Below are 14,439 nucleotides of genomic sequence, written 5' to 3'. Positions count from 1 at the left end.
GCCAATGCGTCCCCGCGCGGCTGCGCCCGGCCCTGCCGCATGTCCCCTGGCCTCTGTCACTGCCTGCTGCCAGCCCCGGGGGGGCTGCAGACCCCAAGTGGTCAGCAGAGGGGTCTCCAGGGTGGCAGGGTTACCTCCTCGGGCCTGGCATACAGACCCTCCTACTGCATGTTTGGTCCCATTTCAAACAATAGCACTGCTCATTGAGGGAGTGCCTACAGGTTAATAGATATTGCTGCTAGAGATCTTCCCTCCCCCTACTGTTTGGTCAAAGTTACCCTGAAAGTGTGGAGTCTTACGCTGAGAGTACCTACAAGGATGCCATTTATCTTGATGGCAGAGTGCTGTGCTCGTCTATTCCCTGAAACCCAGGCTGACACTTGCTCCCTGTAAGCAACCAAAGAGCATGCAGATGACATTCTAGCAGCTTCAATCACCACTGATGGGGAATGGCAGGGACTGGAAGCAAAATGCTCAGTGTTTGTCACCAGTCCTAACCCCGTCTGCTGTCCCAGCACCCTTCTCCTTCAAAAACCTTCCTATACCAAGCAATTTTAAAGGGATGCCAGCCTGTTCTTGTCTGAGGGGTTCCCCATTTCTTTATATGTAGCTTGATGCCTGTGCACTCTGAACTGCAGTAGCATTGCTAGGGGAAAGGAGGATGGCCAGACTTGCTAATTACATATTTAGGAGAACCTTCAAGGAGCCATTGAGCCTGTGCTGACCTAGAGCTGCCTTCACTAAGAAGGCTTACGTACATTTACAGAAAGAGATTAGCAAGTGCCATACTGCTTTGAGAGGGTGAAGACCCCCTCCTCAAGCAGGGAGCCTGTAGGCAGGGCATCCACCCTTCTCCATCCCAGAGGACAGGTGTCTGTCTGTGACCTCGTTGTGGACCATGAGATGCAATGCCCAGCCCTGAGAAGGTGGCAGGACTCTGCTGTCTGTCTTTGTGAGCCAGCTACTCTGTCTTCTCCATCATCTTGGTGGACAAGCTGGCAGCTGGAGGTAGAGTCTTGCAAACTGGATGCAGCCTGCATTCCCAAACACCTACTCCTAGAGGTCTCTTCTGCTGACCGCTTCCTCAACATAGAATGCTATTATCATTAACAGGCAGACCAGCAGCCAAACTCCTGCCTCCACTCCCACATCACACACCAGAGATCCAAAGTGCCAGACAACCAAAGGGAGGAACAAGTCCATGCACTCACCCACTAGAGTGGACATGAAGAAGGGAGCAAGCCAGACAAGGAGCCAAGCTATGGGCAATGGTAGCAGCCAGGCCATGAGCCCAGTTATAGAGTAGAGACTCAGAGACACCTTCATGTTGTGGCCCTGCTGTAGTAGGAACTCCACTTGCCATGAAGTCAGGCAGTCCTTCCAATAGCCAGAATCCTCAGACAACACAGGCACTACTTGAGCAAACCTCCTAACACCACTGCAAGCAGTGTCAGTTTTTATAGAGGTGGCTTCTTGCCCCACCTCCAAATTAATGTGGAAGGTGGGGGCATCTGGTGGTGATCTTCTAATCAGTTCCCACCCAAGGCTGGTCAGACCCTGGGTGAAAATCATTCAGGAGGGTATTTCTTGCCTGGTTATGGACATCATCCATATGCCCACCCTCCTTTTGCAGGCAAAAGACCACATCTGGCTCCTCAGGTTTTGCCCTCCTGTGCTCAGCTTCCAGTCATTTGAAAAGACACCAGGCAGACCCCTGTTCTCTTCAGATAACAGATGGTGTGGAGGTGATGCATCCCCAGTACTGCTCCCAGCTCTTCTGTTTGTACCCACGTGGCTATCCACCCCTCCAACTTCAAAAGAGGTGGTTCCTTTCCTTTCAGAACGTCATGAAGTTTTGTCAACATTTGCTATAAATAATACCAGGAGTTTTTGTGCCCAAAAGCATAATTATTTGGCTCGGCTTACTTAAGTATGTGATACTGTGGAAGAATGTCTTCTGGAAAGATTAACTTTTCCTTTAATTTCTTTTTCAGATCTATGTCATTGACAGTGCAGATAGGAAGCGGTTTGAAGAAACGGGTCAGGTAAGTTACTTATGCCCAGCTTCCTTTGAAGTAACTTGGTGCTTCTGAGTGCCCCTTGCTCACAAAAGTTAGGAAGATGATTTTGTTGTTTATGAGGGAAATTTGCATTTCAAGAGAGACTTGCTTTTCAACATCAATGCAGATTATTTTGGTAGATGTGAAACAAGGAAAATAGGTAGCCTAATTCTGTTTAAATAGAACAGTTTTCATTAAAGTTATACAATAACAGCTAATCGAGCCCAACGCTGAAAGCACAAACTTCTCTGAGTCCTTTAAACCTTGCCAAACCAAGACCCTGAGGAATCCTATTTTCTTATTTACAAAGTTGAAATGGAAATCATATTGACTTGATTGTCTTTTGGATGTAATTGAAAAAAACTAAGAACTTTGTAACTAGGACTGGCCAGAAAAGAAGATTTCCATTTTGCAAAGTTTTGATGTTTTGTAACATTCTGTGTTTTAAAATGGAAGAAAAATAGACTTTTGAACTTTCTTGTGTAAAATTCAGAAAGTGACAGTGGCCCCAAATAGCTAACAACAGATTTACCCACCAGAAATAGGGGATTTAGTTTAATGCTCTCTGTTCTGCCTGATTTGAAGAAGGCACTTGATTTTTCGCCCCTCAAGTATCATGGACACACCCTAACAGCAGAACACTTGGTTGTTCTAGGGGTGGGGGTAATCTTTCCCCTGTTGGGGCTATTTAATTTTCTATCAGCAATTAAATATTCATTGGGCAAAAGAGAGGGAGAGGAAGCAGAAACTTCGAGCACTTGTCTGAGTCAGGCGGAGTCAGCCCGGACCCCTCATATTTCCGTAAACACTTTTGGTTTCAATAAATCAACCGTGTCAGATGAAAGACCTATTTTGTTGAAAAATTCCCAGCCAGCTCTGTTTATAAGTCCATTCTCTGGTCCTGGTTTCCAAACCAAACATTGCTTTTGGGGGGATGGAGTCAGATTTCCACCGCAGTTTAGCATCTCCCCGACTGCACTCATTTAATCCAAAAGTTTCTAGCCAGTGGATGAAAGATGTCAGGACAGTATCTGAGAGCATGAGACTTCTCCAGCTAAATAAAGAGCTCACAAAAATCTCATGTACTCCTCTGCAAGGCCAGCAATCCCTACAGGTTCAAGTTCTGCTGGATTTGTCATATGTTCCCATAGGGAAGTGACCTGAGACTGCGTGCTTGTTTCACATGAGGCCATTGCACAACCCTAGACATGAAGTGCTTCAGCCATTGTTGATACACTGCAGATTCAGGTCTGAGCTATTAAAAAAATCTCTTTGAGTCACCCAGCTTTGAACGAACAAACCCATTTCTTAAGGTGCCACCCAGTGTGTGCTGTGCATATGGAGCCAAAATCCAGATAGTAAAGCTGATCTAGCTTTGTCTTCAGCTAACCAGTGCCTTCAAAAGCATTGGCACTTTCTTTGGGAGGGAGATTTCCATTTCTGGGGCGAAAAACAGTCCTCTCCTGCTCAGATTGCAGCGTATAAAGCTTGGAACAAAGCCCTGAAACTCATTATTAGTGAAGATACCAGGGCTGGTGTCAGCGGCTGTTCAGGTACAAATGCCAGTCAGGCAATAACTTAAGACAGATTCCTCATACTGCAAATTTACATGTTTTTTGCTGTTTCATCAGTTTTGGTCTCCTGGGAGCAGGGACTGGTAAAACACAGAGTTGTAGCCTTTAAGGCAACTGCTAATTTCAGACCAAGATGAAGATTTTTGTAACCTGTAATTGGAAGAAATAGCTTTTGAACCTTGGGCAGAGATGATTGTATACATTTTTGCTCTCTTATAATAAGATCTAAGTTTCAGTGGAACACACTCTTCCATCATTTGCCCTAAATATATTTCTAATTAGAGACAACCACTGGCGGTTGAAGGTTTTCTTTCCTTCCCTCTCTCCATCTTCTCCCCACCCCACTCCCTTGTAAACGCTACAGGAGCTGGCTGAGCTTTTGGAAGAAGAGAAGCTTAGCGGAGTCCCCGTGCTCATATTCGCTAACAAGCAGGATCTGCTGACGGCCGCCCCTGCTTCGGAGATCGCTGAGGGACTGAACCTGCACACAATCCGGGACAGAGTCTGGCAGATCCAGTCTTGTTCAGCTCTCTCAGGAGAGGGAGTCCAGGTGAGGCTCTGGAGAAGGCTCGCTGTGCCAGCAGGCCGTCTGTAAGAGCCCGTGGCTGCGCAGGGCGGGGCTGGAGCGCCTGCCTCACGAAGGGGGGTCAGCGCAGCCACGCCCGGGCGGCACCGAACCGAGGGGAAGGGTTGCTGGGGGCCCTCGGGATCTCTCCGCGCCAGGGAAAGCGGAGAGCCATCACCTCCCCTCCCAGGACCCCTTGGCCAGGCCAATGAAGACATTGATTTATTTTAAAGAGACTGCTGTCAGGTTAATCATTTTCACAAAACAAATCGTCTTTTACTATTAACCCCTTTGACTGTTACAAGTGTGCACTTTAGAAATCTGATTTACCTTCGCTGCTAATGCCGTTTGGCATTTCGCTCAACCCAGGCGCCAGGGAGAAACCGATCAATTTTTCTGATCCAGACAAGCGCAGGAGTTGCAGACGGGGCAAGGACTGCTTCTAATGGCAGCATGGGGGGCAGCAAAAACCCACCGAGCGGGCTGAGCTGTATTCCTGGGCTGAACTGTAATAGCTGTGTCTTGAGCTCCGTGCTGTAGCCACTTCCTGCAGCACAGTAGCTCTTTGTAATGTAAATGGGACCTAGGTTTGTTTATTTCACTCTTAGGCTTTCCTGAATTAATGAAATATTTGCAGTGCTCGAAATCCGAGCAGTCAGGAGTACTCCCTTCACTGATATTTAAAGAACCAGGATGGTGAAGAGGTCTTCACTGCAGTTTTAGTAAAGCCTTATTTGGAGATGCTACAGAGCTATTCAGGTTAGTCAGATCTCAAGCTGAGTATGAAGAGTTGCAGAAAGAGCCCACAGTACTGAGTGGGCAGTAAAACGCCAGATGAAATTCAGTGCAGACAAGCACAAAATGATGCACGAGGAACAACAATCCTAACTATACACATGTGATGATGGACTCAAAATTAGCTGCCATAACTCAGAAGCAGATCACTGGGAGCAGTAGCTTAGTGCTTATCAAAGGCCAGAAAGGAAAAATCAAATGCTAGAGAATTATCAGAAAGCAAGCAAGAAACATCCCACAAAACAGTTCTTTTAATAATAAAGGCATGGTGGACCCATACCTTGAACATGATACTGATGTATGCTTCTGCCCCATCTAAAAAGATTTTATTATCAGTAGAATCTTCGAGTCCAACAAAAAATTAGGTTGAAGTGTCCTCAAGAGATCTTTAGACCAATCTCGTGTTTAAGGCAGGGATAACTGCAAGTCTAGAGGAGGGTGCTAAGGGCCTCGTCCAATCAATTTGTATCTCCAAGTATGGAGATTCCACAACCTCTCTAGGGAAACTCTTCTATCATTTAACTACCCTCATCAGAAAAGGTGTGTCCATATGCCTCTGAGAATTAGAAGAGTTCTGAGAGTCCTCTGTTGAGGCACAGAGTGGCATCTGTATACAGTGATAATAAATAAATTAGGACTTGTAGGTTGGAAGACAGAGGACAGAGAGTGGGAACATCTGCAGGATTTATAAAATAAGGTATGCAAATGTCAGATAGACTATATGCTATTTTTCACACTGCTAGAGGAAGGCTGTTCCTAATGAAACAATCAGACAGCAGCTTAAAAGAAATGAAAATAAGTGCTTCTTTGTGAGTTGCATAATTAAATTGTGGATCTTACTGGCGTAGGATGTTGTGGAGACCACAGGTATCAGTTGGTTCAGAGAAATACTCAGTGAATTTCTGAAGAAGAGATCTGCAGGCAGGCACTGACCACTAAGGTCTGAAGGCACCTTTTGAACAAGGAACAGCCTGGGCCATGGACTGGGAGGGAAGAGCAGAGCAAGGGAGATCCTGTTCTTTCCTGTTCTTTCCGTTGTCATCCAGAAAGGGGATGCTGGCACAGCAGTTATTCTGATTTAAAATTCTTAGCCTGATGTTTAACAATAAACATAGTAGATGACATCTTCCAAAGGGCCTTATTTAGTTAGCTAAGGTACAAATGCAGCCATATTGCAGCCAGTCTTGTGAGAGGCTTCAACTCTTACTTTGAAGTGGTGGTGGTAGAGGGAAACGCATTCCACAATGGCAATGTATATTCGAGTCCAAAGAAATGTGACCAAGAAAGTGAGGCTGCAGTTCACAGGGTTGCAGCCAGGCACAGGTCACCTTCTTCCCACCTTCTGGCCCTCCTCTAGTTTATGGAGTGAGCTCTCCAGCTGTGAAGGAGCAGTAAAGTGGCAGATGAAATTCAAGGACGTGTGCTGGATGTGGAAGAACTAAATGATAGAAAGTGACACTTTCTGTTCATGAACTTTGAAAAATGCCTCCTTCTCAAGATGACCTGTGGGCTCTCTGGAGTGGCCTGCACACTTCTTGGTTGATAGCACCTTCTCACTGTGCCTTCTCCTTGAAGTACAGCGCATCCATGTACATTCAACAGAGGAGAATATGCAGCCCAGTACCTTCTGCTGGGGAAATGAAATCTGCTTCTGCATTCACTTCCAGAAAACACTAGATGAGCTAAATACAAGTATTTGCAGGCCTATATATTTTCTCCATCATGCTTATCTAGACAAATTCATTTAGATGCAGGCCTGATAACATCCTGCTTTGTTGTCTGCAGTCTCGGTGCCCTGAATACTGCTGCTTATTCCATAAATGATTATTGCAGAAAGGTCAAGGAAGTCACAAACTCTCTATGGCTTATAGAAAAAGAGCTCCTATATTTCTCTTCTGCCATAACTCCAGCCCTGTCAAATCAGACAGCAAGAATTCCAGCCTCGCCCTTTCCTTGGAAATTCGTTGAACAAAATGGTTTGGGAGGTGACTTTTAAACTAAACCTGGATCAACCCAGGAAGAAATGGTGCCTTCAGTCCAGGGACTCTAAGGGAGAGGTCAAGATGCTCAAAATTTAGAGGAACAGACGAAGAACTTGTTTAAAGAATGAGATTAAGAAAAGATGTTTTTGAGGATCACGGTACGCAATATCTCTACCAGTAGCTTAGAGCAGGAGCTCTCTGTGTAGTTAAATCTCAGGTCACTGCTTTAAGGACTTCTTTGAAAAATGACAATGAGTGACAGCAAAATAAATGAAGACATGGAAGCATCAGGTATTCAGAATGAAATCAGGAATTCAGAATGAAAGCCAAGGCGCAAGCACCCTAACCGTTGCTGCTGATGGAATGTATTAGCTAGACTAAAACTGGAGACATTGCTGACAGATTTTGCAAGGAAGAGTGGTGACATATCTAGTACTGAGGACATGCAGGAACAGAGTTCATAGGGCAAGATTTTTTTGTGATAGCTTGAAGGAAGAGCAATGAGCAAAGATATATAATGCCAATACATGAAGGAGAAATAGTTTGAAGGTCATTTAATTAGTTTAGCTGCTAGCACCATGGTGTATAGAATTGGGTAGTTAAGACTGGGGATTTCAAGGTTAATGAGATTAGATTATGGTTAATAGAATGATATAAATTTAGAGAATTTAACTATTATTTGAAATGGGTTATTTAATAAAACTGTTAATTAAGGAGGGAATCCATGTTGTCATCTTCCCTTTTACAGTTAACCATTGGAGACTCTGGAAAAGGGGCCCAGCAATGTCCTGGGCAGGCTCAGAAAAGAGGTGACTGGGTTAACTGGAAACCTCATGTAGTGTCCTCGGGGTACCAGATGGTAGCCCCTGTTTGCCATCTGAAGACTTCATTACCTGCTGCCTGTAACTGTGGGCAGCACTGGTCTTGTTAAGCAGAATTCCTGGTGCCATTGAGGGAGGGGTGGCATCCCTTGTGCTTGGAGGCTTTTTCAAGCAAAATGTCTGCTCGGGTCTGATTTTTGTCCTTTAGCCCTAGTTAGGAAAGCAGGAAAGCCTTTTTTCCCAGCCACAGCTGTTTGGGCCTTTCCTCTGGAGCAGAGTCCTGCACTAGCTTGCATTGAGACCTTTGCACAGCATACAGCAAGTGAGACAGATATCTTCAATGTCAGCAGAGAAACATAAGGGAACCATTGCCTCTCAACGGCAATCTGGTGCCGTGTAGGCTCTCATGAGGTGGTGTTTTGTGGCTAGATCTCCAGTTGTACTCCTTGGTGTGCAGAAGCTACAAACTTTCCACTCTGGCCGGCTGGGGTGGGATGAGAGCAGGCAGGACTCCTCTGCTTTGCAGCTTGCCCTCTTGCCAGAGGTGTTGTTTAGGGGCCAGGGTGTGTATCAAGGCTTTGGACTGGTCTGTGCTCTGCAGCTTGTTTCTTGTCTGAAGCAAGAGTCCCCAGTCAAGGCAGCAGGAGCTCAGTTTGCCCCAAGGAATCATCCTCCAGAACGATGCTGCCACGTATTGTGTCCAGAGTCTCCCAAGCATAATGGCCCCCTGGAGACCTCTAAAAGCCAGTGGAACTGAGTAGCCACTAACCTTCCCTAATTTATGCCAGAGATGGTCAGGCCCAAAGGACTGTGGGATGGGCTGAGCTGCCTTCTCCTCCCTGGCTGCTCCAACCCAGCTGAGAACGAGGCCTGAGACCCAGGTTAGGCTGATGCTGCAGCTCAGCACTTTCTTAAGGACGAGATTCAGAACAGAAGAACAGGACATTTGCCCCTGGAAATGTTCTATGCTCAGAGCTAGGTCTTGTCTTAAAGATGTCTTAGCCAAGGCAGGGTAGATGGGGATCTTCCACATCTTAACAGCGTTCTGGGGCTACTTGTAAATGTGATTTAAAACCAGTTTTGATGACTGCAGCTCTCCTGGGGCAGGAAGAGCCAGAGCTCATTGTGGAAAAGCAACCACGTTTCCTGATTATGAGGCAAAGTGTTATGATTTTTAAGCAGGGTAAGGAGGAGTCTACAGTGCTGCATCAGGGAGACAAGGTCTCAGAGCACAAAAGCAAAGCTTGCACCCAGGCAAAAAACAATGGGTAATGTACTTGGGGGAGCCTGAAAAAGCCAGCCTGTACGATGACTGGAGGTGCAAAGAAATGACAGATAATGAAGGCACAGTCCTGGCTGTGCAGAGGGAGAAGAAAGTGACAGTTAAAATAGCGCATACCAAAAATGCTAGAGATGGAGAATTTTGCACTTCCCTGACCCAGTTTGTTATAGCAGACAGAGGATTACATGAAAGGATTAAGCTTTGCTGTCCTTAAGGTCACATTAGGGGTCACAAGTTTGTGGCCTTGCCTGCTCCCTGGCTTGCAGAGGAACAGAAATCAGGAAGCTTTTTATGGGGTGGAAAGGACTTCTCCGCTGTGTTTGAGGCCCGATTACTTCACTCCCAGAACCACAAAGCTGATAACACAGAGAATTAGCAACCAGTGGGCTAATCTCAAGCAGGACTTTTTATTTCTCCAGGGGAAGGCTCTACCAGTCCTTTCCCAAAGGGCGTGAGAGTACAACTCCCTTGGCACCATAGCAGATGTGAGTGCAGCAAGGCAGGGCTGTGCCGAGCAGCATTTCTCTGCAAGGAGCATTATCCTCTTCCCTGGAGTTCTCTCTCTTTGCTTTGGTAAAGTTTACTAGCTGCTTGTTAAGGAGCTAAGAGAGGCAAAGCTGAAAGATCTGAAATCTTTGCCCAGCTTAGTTTTCCCAGGGTTGACTTGAGGCTGGAATACTAATATCCTATCTGTCTCCTTCCTCCAAGTACCTGCCAATGTCTCTGTGTCTCAACAAAGCAGCCCAAGGACATCTATCAAGATCTAAATGTTACTGTAGGGATTGTACTTTCTACACAGAGCCATCTTTTAAGCATGCAGATACAGGGACAGAGTGTGTAGGGACAAAGGATGACAACAGTTGACTCCTTGTGGACTTGACTCTTTCAAGCACCGTCTCCTGCTTCCCTTATGCCTTCCCCATAGTAGCTCTTTGTGTTTGCAGCAGCTTCCCTGTGTTTCTCTATCTTCCCAACTCTACATCCCACTTCAAACCTTAGGTAGAAAAACAGGAAACATTTCTATTAGTTTTTTTTGCTTTCCATTGCATTTTGGGGACACTGCAGAACATCCCCCTCAAGAAAGTTGCACGAGAAGCCACGGATGTAGCTGCAGCATGTGGCTGAAAATGAGGAAGGTGCCTTACACATATCTCTGTGATACAACACACGTAGAGCTGAGCATGTTCATTTCCCTTTTGTCGCTGTCAGGCAGGGAGATATTTACAATTAAATGTAATTTTTCCTGTAAATTAACTGATGACAGAAGAGAGTTTTTTAGATCTATTCCTGCTTTAAAAGTTCGGTGACCTACTTACGTATTTCAAGCCTGTTTGGAGTTCACCTTCCCTCTTGCATTTTGCTATGTCATTCTTTTGCCCTCGTTACATGCTTGATGCAGCCAGGCTCCCAGCCATGGTAAATCCCATCATAAACTCTGCTTTATGACGCTTGCCGTGCTGGTGCCGGAGCGGTCTGTCTTCCCCTGCCCCAGCTCCCCAATGGCAGCAGGCAGAGTTTTAATCACTGTGAATTCAGGTTGTGGTCAGATTAGGTAGAAGATAGGATGCGTGTTTGTTGTTTTGCAGTGATGTATTGTTTCTGGGATTACTGTGCTGAATAGCAGAGGGTGTCAGCTGATATTTATTACTTTAAGCTGTCTCAGCTGTTCTGGTTCAGCAAATAAACCTACATTCAAAATGAATGAGGAGCTCGGCTTGCCTTGTATGCCATGATGTGTGCAAATGTGATTATTGCTTCCGAGGCAGGGGAAGCTGAAATCATTGTGGGAGCGTTTTTTAGTTATTTATTTATTTTTACTCTTTGCAGGCAATCATGCAGATTTCTAAAGCACACAATCAAGCCAAAGGCTTGACACCTCTCCTCCTAGCCCCATTGTTAAGCCCTGGCATTCCTCACGCTGGGAATTGCTCGCTCCTTCTCTCTCTAAAGTGATAAGCTTTAAACCACGCTATTGATTGCTTAAGGCATTACATGTTTTACACCTAGGTTATCAGTGTTATTGAAAGGGGAAGACACAAAGCTACTGGGCCTTAAAATGAATCCACCTCTCGTCTTTTCCCATTTGCTCTGAGGATTTCAGACAATTTGTTTTACACTGATCTCTGCTGTGGAGATAAATAAATGAAACAGGAGACATCAACCCTCCCCAAGGTTAGAGTTAGAAGTGTTATTAGTGTAGGGCCTCGTGTGCACCCCAGCACAAGCTGGGCTCGCTTATTCTTTATTTAACACAGCAACAAAGCCTGATTTCAGAAGTTGCTGCTCCCCTTCAGATAAGAAGTGTCACATAGCACAGCTATCAAGGTGAATTGGTATTTTCAAGTGAGAACCTCTCTGCTTCTGATTAAGCCCTGAGGGCTCCCTCTCGTCACTCTTAACTCTTTAGCTCCCCTCTGACGTGTCCACTGCCTCCGTGGCTGAGGGGCAACATGGGAGGTATGGCAGTGGGTCTCAGCTCACCCCAGGGGCCTGCCATGCTGTACCTTTGGCTGTCTGTCCTTGGGGCAGCTGAGGTCCTTGGCAGCCTTTTGCCAGCTTGGGGATAAGGGCAGTACAGGGACTCTGCCACCATGGGGCTAGCAGCGATGCTAGCCTAAAGGCTCTGGTCTTTCTTAGGGTCTAGCTGTTGTTCTGATGGTCTAGAAATGACCATTGAACATAGTGGAGTGAAATCCCCCCTCCAGAACTCCAAGGTGACATCTGGCCAATTTCCAGGCACAAAGATATGCCAGCCTCCTCTCATCCCCAAAACCCTACCTGCTTCCTTTCTGCCCTGAGCCTCCCTGTCAGCAAAGATACCTTGCAGCAGGGTAGAGGTAATGGATTTGATGGGACACAAATATGAGGAGATGGTGCGTGCTGCGCTTTGTCATGCATGTCTCACAACAGATAAGTGACAGGAGCAGATGAAATGTCGCCTTGCCCTTCCCGCTCTGGGATCTCAGCAATAAACTCATGACTCAGGTATTCACAGCACAAGGGTTACCATCCTGCTTGCAGGGGTCAGAGATGTCATGCACATATTTTTACAGAAATACCCTAAAGAGTGTATCGGCCTCTTAAAATATGACCGCACGCATCGCTTCTCAGACCCTCTCTGGGACCACTGAGGGCCCATTTTTTTGTGGGGGCCACACCTCAGGAACAGAGCTCCAGTTACTGCAGTGTCATTCATGGATCTGGATTTCAAGGCTTACAGCTGAGCAGAGAATTAGAGCCATATTCTTAACAGGGAGCTGACTGTATAACAAACAGCCCCCTAAAATCCACGGTCTCAAAGATAAGATGGCTTGCCCGAGGTTACACAAATCATCTGCAGCTGAACCTGGAACCTAGCCTTCATCTGCTGCTGACGTACCTTGACTGCAAAGTGATCCTTCCTCAAAGGACCTGCACACAGCAACATGATGAGACGATGATACTTTTTATGGTCAGATGAAAGATTTAATAACCTGTGTGTGACAACATCTACCAAGCCAGGAAGCACTTTTTTAACCTGTGGCAGTTTTGGGCACAGAGTGCAGGTGGGGGGTAGGTGAAGAGGCAGAACATGGTGCTTGCTGAATGGTGGTCGGGTGGGATCAGGGGATTCCTCTTCCCTTCACTTGACTAACATTACCTTTCTCTATCTGAAGGACGGCATGAATTGGGTGTGCAAAAATGTCAGTGCTAAGAAGAAATAAAGCATTCCGAGCTGCATGGAAATGGAGGAGCGGTGGGAGCAGAATTCTAGCCTGAAAACACTAATTTGCTGCTTTCTGACCAAATGTTTTTCCATCTGTGCACAGCTACAGCTGTTAAAAGAAAAAAAAAGAGAGGAAAAAAGGGAACATCGGTTAAAACCTACTGCTGGATTTGGAACTTGACCTGCTCTTTAGTATCGTTTTTTATCCCAATAAAGGAATTATGTATTTCCTTCCTATGCATAAATAGTATTAAATGTCTGGTTAGCAAGCAAGTTTGTAAGCAGAAGCAAGCCTGTGATTCAGTGTGGAGCTGAGGGAGTGGTGAGTAACTGTAGTTGCTTAGATGCATAGGACCTGCCCTATAGGTGCAGGTTTGTGGTTGCTGAGGCCGCACTCAGGTGCCAGTCACAGCTTCCCTTCAGTGACAGATGAAATGCAGTTTGTTACCAGTTGTGGGTAGTTTCTTAAAATAAAGCAACTAAGGGGTCATTTTTGTAATGAGGGTAGAAGACTTCCACATATTTCTATATCCATAAAAGAGGAGTTTGATCATAACGAGGCACAGTTGCATTGTGACACTGCTGTAGGAGGGAGAGAAGGGGTCCATGTGTGTAACTGAAGCTCTTTGCAGTTGGAGTGATGCAGGATGAGCATGCCTAGGGCTTTTCTCGCAGCTGAAGGAGAATCTAGCCCAGCATTTCACCTTGAGCCAGCAAAAGCATGGTTCCTGCATTCAGTAAGTTCCATGTGTGAGATTAGTCCTGATGTTGAACAATCCCTGTTGATTTTCCCTTGATGTTAAGGCAACTCTGCAGCAAAATGCAATTAAGTCCATGATTACATTCTAGAATAAGATACCAGGTCCCAGGTCTCCTTCTTGAAATGTGTAGAATATTTTCTGCTACTCCCCTTCCTTGGCAGGCCTTGCCCAGTCCTTCAGGGGACCTGGGGGACTGGCCCATGGTGAGCTGGCTGCACAGGGCCTGAGATCCTCCCTGCCTGGCTGGGGCTGCAGATTGCCTGGGTGGCGGGTGAGGAGCCTGGAACAGTAGGTGGGAAGCACTCTTTAAAACATGGACTCATTCTTCCCCTAACTGGCTTTCCTCTAAGAGGATGCAGTTGCTGAAATAGGAAAGAGATGTGTTTGCCTCCTCCTCATCCACAGTTCCAGTCTAGCCCCAGCTGACAGCAAGCAGGAGTCATTAGCACACCAAAGAAGCCATGTCCTGCATGAAGTGAGCTCGGCAGCTCCTGGGCCAGTTTTTAATGCACAGATGGTAAAATAATCCCACTGCCCTGCTTGCCAGCTTTGTTTGCTGCCTGCCTGCAAAAGGCCAGGGAACAAGTAGGGACTGCATCACCCCTTCCACCTCTTGGAGACGGAGCGGCGGGCGGGCTGGGGAAGGCTGCCTGTACTGAAGCATGTGGCTTTACCACGCGTCAGCGAGTTGACTCACGGACCCAGGCAGACGGCTGACACCCCTGGAGCTCCCAGCTCTCCACTCCTCCCTTCCCCCGGACGTCTCCACCTCAGGGCAGAAACATCTGCACTCTACGTGGAGCAGCCCCTGGCTGCTTGTGTGTTACAGCCCAGCAGATTAAAATCATCTGGGTCTGATTCTGCCCCCTCCCCTCCATATATCAGGAGGTACA

The 14,439-nt window shown here is 46.5% G+C and overlaps 1 protein-coding gene across 1 annotated transcript; it reads left to right on the top strand.

The window, feature by feature from the left end:
• Positions 1–1,994: 1,994 nt before the first annotated feature.
• Positions 1,995–12,902, top strand: LOC103778486 (ADP-ribosylation factor-like protein 3; the record flags this gene model as incomplete). The annotated part of the gene is made up of 3 exons (XM_008946074.1): positions 1,995–2,045; positions 3,999–4,184; positions 12,736–12,902. Coding segments are annotated over 3 exons (285 nt in total), but the record flags the coding sequence as incomplete, so codon positions are not given.
• Between the last annotated feature and the right edge of the window lie 1,537 nt (positions 12,903–14,439).

Source organism: Merops nubicus, unplaced genomic scaffold (genome assembly GCF_000691845.1).
Source record: "Merops nubicus isolate BGI_N331 unplaced genomic scaffold, ASM69184v1 scaffold20458, whole genome shotgun sequence".
In the NCBI taxonomy this organism is placed as follows: Eukaryota; Metazoa; Chordata; class Aves; order Coraciiformes; family Meropidae; genus Merops; species Merops nubicus.
Note: the sequence above shows the minus strand (reverse complement) of the source record. Positions and strands in the feature narration are given on the sequence as shown.